The 13,022-nt window shown below is 41.4% G+C and overlaps 1 protein-coding gene across 1 annotated transcript in view; it reads right to left on the bottom strand.

Moving 5' to 3' along the window:
• The window catches only part of LOC124286075 (peroxidasin-like), a 47,570-nt gene extending 38,189 nt beyond the window's left edge, over window positions 1-9,381 (bottom strand). The window contains exon 1 of the mRNA XM_046722402.1: window positions 9,131-9,381. Within this exon, the coding sequence (XP_046578358.1) occupies window positions 9,131-9,288 (158 nt within the window). The 5' untranslated portion in view covers window positions 9,289-9,381. The remainder of the gene's footprint in view (window positions 1-9,130) is intronic.
• Window positions 9,382-13,022: the final 3,641 nt, after the last annotated feature.

Below are 13,022 nucleotides of genomic sequence, written 5' to 3'. Positions count from 1 at the left end.
AGAATGAACTAGGACAAGATATCATCCTATAATGAGTTGGTTGTAACTAGACAGAGGACACAGGTAGAATGAACTAGGAGAAGATATCATCCTATACTGAGCTGGTTGTTACTAGACAGAGGACAAAGGTAGAATGAACTAGGAGAAGATATCATCCTATACTGAGTTGGTTATTACTAGACAGAGGACAAAGGTAGAATGAACTAGGAGAAGATATCATCCTATACTGAGTTGGTTATTACTAGACAGAGGACACAGGTAGAATGAACTAGGACAAGATATCATCCTATACTGAGCTGGTTCTTACTAGACAGAGGACACAGGTAGAATGAACTAGGAGAAGATATCATCCTAAACTGAGTTGGTTATTACTAGACAGAGGACACAGGTAGAATGAACTAGGAGAAGATATCATCCTATACTGAGTTGGTTGTTACTAGACAGAGGACACACATACAATGAACTAGGAGAAGATATCATCCTATACTGAGTTGGTTATTACTAGACAGAGGACACAGGTAGAATGAACTAGGACAAGATATCATCCTATACTGAGCTGGTTCTTACTAGACAGAGGACACACATACAATGAACTAGAAGATATCATCCTAAACTGAGTTGGTTATTACTAGACAGAGGACACAGGTAGAATGAACTAGGACAAGATATCATCCTATACTGAGCTGGTTGTTACTAGACAGAGGACACAGGTAGAATGAACTAGGAGAAGATATCATCCTATACTGAGTTGGTTATTACTGGACAGAGGACACAGGTAGAATGAACTAGGACAAGATATCATCCTATAATGAGTTGGTTGTAACTAGACAGAGGACACAGGTAGAATGAACTAGGAGAAGATATCATCCTATACTGAGCTGGTTGTTACTAGACAGAGGACAAAGGTAGAATGAACTAGGAGAAGATATCATCCTATACTGAGTTGGTTATTACTAGACAGAGGACAAAGGTAGAATGAACTAGGAGAAGATATCATCCTATACTGAGTTGGTTATTACTAGACAGAGGACACAGGTAGAATGAACTAGGACAAGATATCATCCTATACTGAGCTGGTTCTTACTAGACAGAGGACACAGGTAGAATGAACTAGGAGAAGATATCATCCTAAACTGAGTTGGTTATTACTAGACAGAGGACACAGGTAGAATGAACTAGGACAAGATATCATCCTATACTGAGCTGGTTGTTACTAGACAGAGGACACAGGTAGAATGAAACTAGGACAAGATATCATCCTATACTGAGTTGGTTGTTACTAGACAGAGGACACAGGTAGAATGAACTAGGACAAGATATCATTCTATACTGAGTTGGTTATTACTAGACAGAGGACAAAGGTAGAATGAACTAGGAGAAGATATCATCCTATACTGAGTTGGTTGTTACTAGACAGAGGACACACGTAGAATGAACTAGGACAAGATATCATCCTATACTGAGTTGTTTGTTACTAGACAGAGGACACAGGTAGAATGAACTAGGAGAAGATATCATACTATACTGAGTTGGTTGTTACTAGACAGAGGACAAAGGTAGAATGAACTAGGAGAAGATATCATCCTATACTGAGTTGGTTGTTACTAGACAGAGGACACACGTAGAATGAACTAGGAGAAGATATCATCCTATACTGAGTTGGTTGTTACTAGACAGAGGACACAGGTAGAATGAACTAGGAGAAGATATCATCCTATAATAAGTTGGTTGTTACTAGACAGAGGACACAGGTAGAATGAACTAGGACAAGATATCATCCTATACTGAGTTGGTTATTACTAGACAGAGGACAAAGGTAGAATGAACTAGGAGAAGATATCATCCTATACTGAGTTGGTTGTTACTAGACAGAGGACAAAGGTAGAATGAACTAGGACAAGATATCATCCTATACTGAGTTGTTTGTTACTAGACAGAGGACACAGGTAGAATGAACTAGGACAAGATATCATACTATACTGAGTTGGTTGTTACTAGACAGAGGACAAAGGTAGAATGAACTAGGAGAAGATATCATCCTACACTGAGTTGGTTGTTACTAGACAGAGGACACACGTAGAATGAACTAGGAGAAGATATTATCCTATACTGAGTTGGTTGTTACTAGACAGAGGACACAGGTAGAATGAACTAGGAGAAGATATCATCCTATACTGAGTTGGTTATTACTAGACAGAGGACACAGGTAGAATGAACTAGGACAAGATATCATCCTATACTGAGTTGGTTGTTACTAGACAAAGGACACAGGTAGAGTGAACTAGGAGAAGATATCATCCTATACTGAGTTGGTTATTACTAGACAGAGGACACACGTAGAATGAACTAGGAGAAGATATCATTCTATACTGAGCTGGTTATTACTAGACAGAGGACACAGGTAGAATGAACTAGGAGAAGATATCATCCTATACTGAGTTGGTTGTTACTAGACAGAGGACACAGGTAGAATGAACTAGGGGAAGATATCATCCTATACTGAGTTGGTTGTTACTAGACAGAGGACACAGGTAGAATGAACTTAGACAAGATATCATCCTATACTGACTTGGTTGTTACTAGACAAAGGACACAGGTAGAATGAACTAGGAGAAGATATCATCCTATACTGAGTTGGTTGTTACTAGACAGAGGACACAGGTAGAATGAACTAGGAGAAGATATCATCCTATACTGAGCTGGTTATTACTTGTGATGGTGACAGCACCTGCATAATTCAACTGCAACTACTATGTAAACTGTTGATACACACTTAAATGTCCGGGGTAGAATAGGTCTTCAGCAACCCATGTGCTTGCCATAAAAAGGCGACTATCTTGTCGTAAGAGGCGACTAACGGGATCGGGTGGTCAGTTTCGCTGACTTGGTTGACACATGTCATCGGTTCCCAATTACGCAGATCGATGCTCATGCTGTTGATCACTGGATTGTCTGGTCCAGACTCGATTATTTACAGACCGCCGCCATATAGCTGGAATATTGCTGAGTGCGGCGTAAAACTCAACTCACTCACTCACTCACACACTTAAATGCTTGTATCACTATGTAACAGTTTGAGCAGGACTTGCTACTTTCATCTTAGGTCCATTGGCAACATTTGGCATTACCTGACAACTGCTGCAACTCAAGCCCTTGTTCAAGCTCTTGTTACATCTAGGCTTGACTACTGTAACAGCATCCTTTCAGGCCTCAGTTCAAACCTCCTTGATAAGCTTCAGAAGATCCAAAACACGTCCGCCCGCATCATCAGCAAGACTTCTAAACGTTCCCATATTACACTCATGTTAAAACAGGAATGGCAACAGGATAATAGATTTTCAGCTGAAAATTTAATATTGTGTCATCGAGTTGAGAGTTTCTCAATGGATTTAAACGATTCACAATTGAACAATTTGACATAAAATCCGCGGAAATCCGCGGATCAGCGGAAAATTGCCATCCCTGTTAAAAGAACTGCATGGGCTACCGGTTAGGGTCAGAATTGACTTTAGGATCCTCTGTCTGACATACAAGTGCCTCCATGGTTTGACTCCCTCCTACTTGTCTGTTCTCCTACATGCAACATGTGCTCAAACACACAAAATCTACTGGTCATCCCATCATACAAACTGAAATCCCTTGGATACCGCTTGTTCTCTTACTCTGCACCTGTGCTTTGGAAGTCTCCCCCCTTGAGCCATTGAAAGCTCTGACACAATTGACATTTATAAGTCCAGACTTAAAACCCACCTGTTCTCAGCATATTACTTATAGTTTCAACTGTAAATACTCCAGTGTAAATATTCTGTAGCTCTTAGGGTGTGGAGCATGCCTTAGGGTGTGGAAATAGGCACATCATAAATATGCATTTATTATTATTACTACCATTATCTTCTATTGATGTATTGTTGACAACACCCCCAGTGTCGAACACTGCTGTACCGTAGCCCATCATCCTAGTGAACAAAGCACCCCACAGGGAATGTGATGAGTTCATGGTTACCTGCTTTATGAAACTATCCCCTGACAGTAAAACATGCACACAAGAAATGTTTCATAAAGAACATTTAAACTCACTGCTGAATTGTTTTCCCTTGCAAGATGGGATGGAACAAATCTGGCAGTAATGGCTAGCTGAACAGATTCACACCACAACAGTACACCATTGTCCAGTTGTTATTAAACAACTGACAGTGACGTCAATGACGAGGGCTGTCACACTTGCTTACTGTGGTTTACTGCACAAATGTACATGAACAAAATGGATAATAAAGAAATTATTACACTCGCAAGTGTGCCATAAGACATATACAAAATTTCACACTCGTTTTATTTAAGTCATATGCCACACTCACTTGTGCAATAATATCTATATACTACATGTAGTAGTATTGAGTAGGGCCTCAAACCAAGCATCGCAATCTGAGTTTGTCAGGCCATGTAACTCATCAGTTTGGGAGCACTTACTGTGGACTTAGCAGCATTCAATGACTGCCACCTCTTTCATCTGCTGCTAATGTGCATCATCCATTCATTGGTGCATGTTGTTATCAGGGAAACTGACAGCCAGAGTCACTATATTCCAAACCAAATGTAAGAGCATGCATGAGACACTGATACACTGTGAATAAGATATTGGAGGAGAATATATATTGGTGGCAAATCAATTAGTAATGAAGCAGGGGACTCTCACTTCCTGAATGATTTACATATGGCAGTCAGCAAACCTGCTGGTTGCATGCAGTATACTCTGACAGTTCCCAATACACAACACACATTACAGAGTCCTTCATAGCAGCTCCCAATACACAACCCTCTATACAGTCCTGCATAGCAGCTCCCAATACACCACAACACACTATACAGTCCTTCATAGCAGCTCCCAATACACCACAACACACTATACAGTCCTTCATAGCAGCTCCCAATACACAACACACTATACAGTCTTGCATAGCAGCTCCCAATACACCACAACACACTAACACACTATACAGTCCTTCATAGCAGCTCCCAATACACTACACAAACACACTATACAGTCCTTCATAGCAGCTCCCAATACACCACAACACACTATACAGTCCTTCATAGCAGCTCCCAATACACCACAACACACTATACAGTCCTTCATAGCAGCTCCCAATACACCACAACACACTATACAGTCCTTCATAGCAGCTCCCAATACACCACAACACACTATACAGTCCTTCATAGCAGCTCCCAATACACCACAACACACTATACAGTCCTTCATAGCAGCTCTCAATACACAACACACTGTACAGTCCTTCATAGCAGCTCCCAATACACCACAACACACTACACAGTCCTTCATAACAGCTCCCTATACACCACAACACACTATACAGTCCTGCATAGCAGCTCCCAATACACCACAACACACTATACAGTCCTTCATAGCAGCTCCCAATACACCACAACACACTATACAGTCCTGCATAGCAGCTCCCAATACACCACAACACACTATACAGTCCTTCATAGCAGCTCCCAATACACCACAGCACACTATACAGTCCTTCATAGCAGCTCCCAATACACCACAACACACTATACAGTCCTTCAGAGCAGCTCCCTATACACCACAACACACTATACAGTCCTTCATAGCAGCTCCCAATACACCACAACACACTATACAGTCCTTCATAGCAGCTCCCAATACACCACAACACACTATACAGTCCTTCATAGCAGCTCCCAATACACCACAACACACTATACAGTCCTGCATAGCAGCTCCCAATACACCACAACACACTATACAGTCCTTCATAGCAGCTCCCAATACACCACAACACACTATACAGTCCTTCATAGCAGCTCCCAATACACCACAACACACTATACAGTCCTTCATAGCATCTCCCAATACACAACACACTATACAGTCCTTCATAGCAGCTCCCAATACACCACAACACACTACACAGTCCTTCATAGCAGCTCCCAATACACCACAACACACTATACAGTCCTTCATAGCAGCTCCCAATACACCACAACACACTATACAGTCCTTCATAGCAGCTCCCAATACACCACAACACACTATACAGTCCTGCATAGCAGCTCCCAATACACCACAACACACTATACAGTCCTTCATAGCAGCTCCCAATACACCACAACACACTATACAGTCCTTCATAGCAGCTCCCAATACACCACAACCAGTCATATGGATTCATTCGTAAGACCTCAGGGCGGTGGGATAGCCTTGTAGTTAAAGTGTTCACCTGTCATGCCGAAGGCCCAGGTTTGATTCCCCACATGGGCACAATGTGTGAAGCCCATTTCTGGTGTCCCCTGCTGTGATATTGCTGGAATATTGCTAAAAGCAGCGTAAAACTAAACTCACTTACTCGTAAGAACTCATATTTCACCAAACTGTTGTGACAAAGTGGCAGCCCTTCCAATACGTGGTTCATCCAAATATCCATGACCCAGTATTTGTAGGGTACATGTGCATGTATGCGTGATTTTCTTGCTCCTGTGGTCGACAATCTTCAAATGTCTACACATTAACCTTTTCTTTGAAAAAAAGAACATTTTTGGCATACTACAGTTCTGCATTTAACAGATCCGGGAAGTTGTGAAAACACTCCTCCACTAACAACAACATTACAGTGGTTGACATGAAGCCATTCCTCCTGCAACTCCAGCAGGGATGTTGTTGATGTAAGCTGCTAGATAAGCAGCACATACATAACACAGAGCTACCTGACGTAACACAACATGTATAAGCTAATTAGTGCAGGTCTTATGAATGTGTGCATCACTATGTAACTTGAACATTCAGCACTGGCTAGTTGGACATCCATGAACACTGCAAGAGGAAAATGGTGTATTGCTTGAGTCTCACTGCTTAGTCCATGCAAGAAACCATGCATACATTGGTTTTGAGACATCTTCTAAACTAGAGTGGAATGAGATGTCTCCATATGCTTTATAACTAAATGAACAGGTGTTTACATACAGCTGATGAACCTTTTAAGGGTTGAACTTGAAGAACTAATGGGCTGTTTCTCTATTCTGGATTTCAACAAAGCTGTTACGCCTTCAATACAGTATAAGTATCTGTACCGAAACGTTGCTATTGTACAATAAAGAAGTTTATCATCCATAAGACTTGTCATTCCTGGAAATAATCCTGTTAGTCCCTGTATAGATTCCTGGTTAGCATTGGTCATACGCTGGTGAAGAGATGACCAACTGGAGCAGGTGGTCAGTTTCAGAGGCCTTAATTGATTAACTGATACAATATATGGATGCTCATATATTAAATATCCGATTGTCGGGACCGGATTATTTACACCAGTAGGTAGTTTGAACATAAAAATTATTGAGGACATTTTGAGCTTTTAAACATATAAGGAACAGTTAAAGTACAACAATTTGATCAAGCCATATGTTCAAAGGAAGTAACATGCCAACCAAATTTCAGCTTTTTCTGTACTGAAATTACATTGATAACAGCACTCATTTTTCTAAGTGCATTTAGAGCATGGTCATGGAGACATGGTAAAATGATAGCCAGTATTCACGATAATAGTGGGAAAGGAACATGTACCTAAACCTCATCACATAAATTACCATAAGATGGGTTTTCAATATTGTATGTAGTTACCATGGCTACAGTACATTGCCTCTGTTGGCTGGATGATAATTTTTACAACAGAAATTATAAGCTTGGGCAGTGATATTCTAAACATTTCTCCCAACTTTGTTCCAATCTTAACCATCATTGTAAGCCAAGAGTCTCATGGACATACAGATTCAGCAAGTGGCTTCCACTCCGACATGTGTGTAACAGGTAAACTGATATTCATCATCATTCCATGCTTTAAACTCTCTGAGCATGCTCTCCCTTGGGGTAGCCACTGAACAAAGAGAATTCTCACAGGTAATATTACGTACAGTCAGCACTTCTGCTTGAAACCTCATTCTCAATCCTTATCAAATATGTAGGTTGTCAAAATTGCTTCTCAGAATAAACTGTGGAGAAAACAGGGCATGAAAATAGGTTGTCGATTGACAGTAACTCAATATATAGGCAAACAGCCTTTTGACAAAGCACTTTTGAAAAGCCTCTTGCAGACAATATCTGCTTTAAAGTGAGGGAGTGTGCGGCAGTACAAAACTTCAGTGTGATCTGGGCCTCTTGTCACAGTACATAGTGAGCTAGTTATTGGTCAGGTCAAGCTGAGTGATATACACCCAGCTTCCAAGTATATGTGAACTAATTGACCCTGTTAATCTAACTACTTCATGTATACTGTGAACACACAGGGCCACTGTAGTGAGTCCAGCAGGGTAGCAGTGGCAATGGTCTGGAAAGAAAGGTGGTAGCAATTTGTCAAACTTTCCATGCTCCATTGCAGTGTTTGACAGCTCAGTGTGGGGCTTACTCCTATGAACAGGTTTAACATGCATGGTTTGATAAACCCCCACATCTCATGGTGAAATAGTTAAGGAAAGCATTCAAGTTATACACGTTATATGAGACTGGCTTTAATGTAATATGCCCACAACAACCATCCATTATATCAGCTCAGTTGTACTGCAATTCCTCTAGTTGCACTTTCTTCTGAGGCGTCATCTTGGCGTCCCAGATGACAAGTATTCTGTCCATCTTGTGATATCTCTTACATAAATACTTCTACATAACACTAAATCTGAGCGAGGCGTTGCTAGTTATTGTTCTTGAATGAAAACATAACAGTGTGTCAACATGCCGTTTTGAGCGCATACCTGCACTTAACACAACTAAGCTCGGATAACAATATACTCAACCTGGAAGTTGGTATGAAAAACAAGTCACTGAATACCTCGCTATAACGCCTGCTGTGTCGTCTGCTCCACACAGGACAATAACGCGAAGTCAGCAGACGAACTGTCAAACTGACTCTGCGTTGCTAGAATTCCAATAGATACACAAAGATATCTATTGATATAGATAACTGTATGAAATTCCTCAATGAATCATTTTGTTACACCAAAGAACAATTCAAGTCGTGAATGATAAAGTGAAATTCTGCCATTGTACAACACAGAAAACAATGCATACATGTTGCCACTGAAAAGCAAACAAAATACTCACAAGATCCTAGTATCCGAGGGAATTTGGGGGATCTGCTCTAATTGCAGAAACATACACCTGACGGTCGTACGAAAACACAGACACCGGTGAGGACAGGCAGATGTCCCTTCCAGTATGGTCATGAGATATATAACAAAATAAATCACACCCCTCCACATATTGATAACGGTATATGTCCTGCTCGCGCAGTGCGCGTGGTGTGTACTGCTACCGCACGGGCTTATTGTTTTGGTGGGGAAGCACCCCTCTCGGCTTCTCGCGCGCCGAGTCGTACCGCTAGAAAATGTAGTTCATCGTGTAAAGTTACTTTATATTGTTAGCCAAGACTCGTCACGCCAATGAACACCAGCTACCATATTGATAGAATCATGCGAAGCCATATGTTCTGCACGTTATGTTTCAATAACAAAATAAAAAGTTTGTAATCGCGCGGAGGGATATGTGTGCTACCAAATGTTTGACCTGATACGTGATTTCCCTTCAATTTTGCGGGACAAAGATTCTTTTATTATTGGAGCAATTATCAGAAACACGATATAGGAAATATACAATAGGCGTCAGCCTTCTCAAAGAAGAGCAATTGCTGCAAAGTAACTCTATGCGTGTCTAACAGCCAAGGGTGATATCGTGTATAACGCCTGGAGACTTTAAACAATTTACGACACAAAGATCAATTGAAAGAGATACACACAATAATGTGAAACATTACGTAACAAATGTTGCTTTATGATGCAGTCCTTTCTAAAACTGAAAACGTTATGTATATGGTCACAGGCCCAGTACATAATGAACGCCAATAACCAGATACTGTACGTGCCTGCCCGTCTACCTTACACCAAAGAAAATTCCTAAATTACAGTTTGAGATTTCTTGTAAATTGTTTACGTTTTATTTTGTTAGGCATTCTACATTGCAACTTATTTCTTGTCTGTGTATGGAAACCTTTGAACACTGTTACACGTTCATGACCAACCCAGCTGAAGCCAGGATCCGAAGACCTTACGTATGTGTTTCCGTAAGTCACTGATATCAGTACGAATTAATGTTGTTGTTATTCATTTGCTTTATAAACGTCGCACGCACAACTAAGGTATTTCGGCGACGGGTCCATGGATCGGCAATATCATCCGAATTGTTTGACTGATCGAATGTCTCTACTTCTAATTTCTGCACGTTCACCTATTCTCTTGTTTATTGGTCAGCGCGGCCTTGTAGTGCTTCTTTATCATGTCAATACCTTTGTTCATTACGCCTTGAGTAATGGTAACGGAACAAGAAGTTTATCTGTCGTGCAATAACAAATCAGACAATAGGCTTGGGGTAGAGAAAATGAACAAAGCCATTCATCAAATAATTACACTTTGTTTTTCACCTTGGTGATGCCAAATTTTGGAGAACAAAATCTTCTTTTAGCAGTTTATAATGGGCGTATCTTTATATATATCAACTGTGTAATCCATGTTTCGCCACTCCGTATCCTATAAACCGGACGGATGTAGGACGTTATATATGTTGCTGGAATGTGAGAGAAGAGGGTCAGTAGCATACTGTGGGCAGATGAATACACTCATGTCGTGTGATGGAGAGAGGAGGAGGCGTTCGCGAATGGCAAGCATTACCTATCTACCATGGGAAACAACAAGCGTTTCACGCAAACGTCACCGTCCCGCCAAACATACCCAAGATGTTTTGTTTTCTGTTCTCAGACAGCCAAATGTTCACATGTTCACGTTTCTTGTACCTTTGCCGTGGAAGCAGGGATATTGTATTCCCCTCTCAAAGTCCAAGGGCGATGGAATTACGGGAACTACTGATTTGGAAAATGTCAAATGTCATTCCAAAAAATCATAGCCTCCTTACTCAACACACTTAAAAAGCGTGTATTCGTAGCAGAATATGGGGTAGAGCAACATCCAGCAGTGCCCCGGAAACCTTGGGTTGACGTGAGAGTGTATTCCATCTCATGTAGCCCCCCAGCCTGTATTTCTACAGCTGATGGAGAGTGTCAAGACGCGATGTGCCCTTGGCCGCAGCAACTGCAGGTCTTGCACAGCCTTCTAACTACATAAATGTGTGTAGTGCCTTCAAGAAGGAGGGAGAACCAACACGTTAAACAAGACAAGAGTCCGCAAGTCGGTCATTACTTGTACAATGGTAGAGTGGGTGAGTTTAGATTTACGCCGCACTCAGCAATATTCCAGCTGTATGGTGGCGGTCTGTAAATAATCGAGTCTGGACCAGACAATCCAGTGATCAACAGCATGAGCCTCGATTTGCGCAATTTGTAAACCAATGACATGCGTCAACCAAGCCAGCGAGCCTGACCACCCGATCCCGTTCGTCGCCTCTTACGACAAGCATGGGTTACTAAAGGCTCATTCTAACCCGGACCTTCACGGGTAAAATACAATGGTAGAAGATCACCCAGTGTAGTCGACAGTTCAAACACATGCACACAACATTGTTCTGCATTCGCACACAACATATCGATCCCCTTTGCTAGCAAATGGGTTCGCCTCACACTAAACGCCGGCAACCAGGGACGTTATGTCACATGCAGAACTTTCTGAAGAAATTCCCAGTCAGAAGAAATCTCCGGTAGCCATTAATTGTTTGTTAAGTCCGCGATTGGGGATCGACTGGTTGCTGTGTACTGTACCTCGATAAAGTCTTTTGCTGTTCATGTTGCCACTCGGCTGTATGAACCACACTCCATTATATACAGACTGACGGGATGTATGAACCACGCTCCATTATATGCATACTGACGTGATGTATGAACCACACTCCATTATATACAGACTGACGTGATGTATGAACCACGCTCCATCATATACAGACCGACGTGATGTATGAACCACACTCCATTATATACAGACTGACGTGATGTATGAACCACACTCCATCATATACAGACTGACGTGATGTATGAACCACACTCCATTATATACAGACTGACGTGATGTATGAACCACACTCCATTATATACAGACCGACGTGATGTATGAACCACACTCCATTATATACAGACTGACGTGATGTATGAACCACTCCATTATATACAGACTGACGTGATGTATGAACCACACTCCATTATATACAGACTGACGAACCACACTGATGTATGAACCACACTCCATTATATACAGACCGACGTGATGTATGAACCACAGTCCATTATATACAGACTGACGTGATGTATGAACCACACTCCATTATATGTATGAACCGACGTGTGATGTATGAACCACACTCCATTATATACAGACCGACGTGATGGGATATGCAGACGTGATGTATGAACCACACTCCGTTATATACAGACTGACGTGATGTATGAACCACACTCCATTATATACAGACCGACGTGATGTATGAACCACACTCCATTACGTGATGTATGAACCACACTCCATTATATACAGACTGACGTGATGTATGAACCACACTCCATCATATATACAGACTGACGTGATGTATGAACCACACTCCATTATATACAGACCGACGTGATGTATGAACCACACTCCATTATATACAGACTGACGTGATGTATGAACCACACTCCATTATATACAGACCGACGTGATGTATGAACCACACTCCATTATATACAGACTGACGTGATGTATGAACCACACTCCATTATATACAGACCGACGTGATGTATGAACCACACAGTCCATTATATACAGACCGACGTGATGTATGAACCACACTCCATTATATACAGACTGACGTGATGTATGAACCACACTCCATTATATACAGACTGACGTGATGTATGAACCACACTCCATTATATACAGACTGACGTGATGTATGAACCACACTCCATTATATACAGACTGACGTGATGTATGAACCACACTCCATTATATACAGACTGACG

Source organism: Haliotis rubra, unplaced genomic scaffold (assembly GCF_003918875.1).
Source record: "Haliotis rubra isolate DU_JTF1 unplaced genomic scaffold, ASM391887v1 Scf110, whole genome shotgun sequence".
In the NCBI taxonomy this organism is placed as follows: Eukaryota; Metazoa; Mollusca; class Gastropoda; order Lepetellida; family Haliotidae; genus Haliotis; species Haliotis rubra.
The sequence above is the reverse complement of the archived record's forward strand: the minus strand, read 5'-3'. Positions and strand labels throughout refer to the sequence as shown.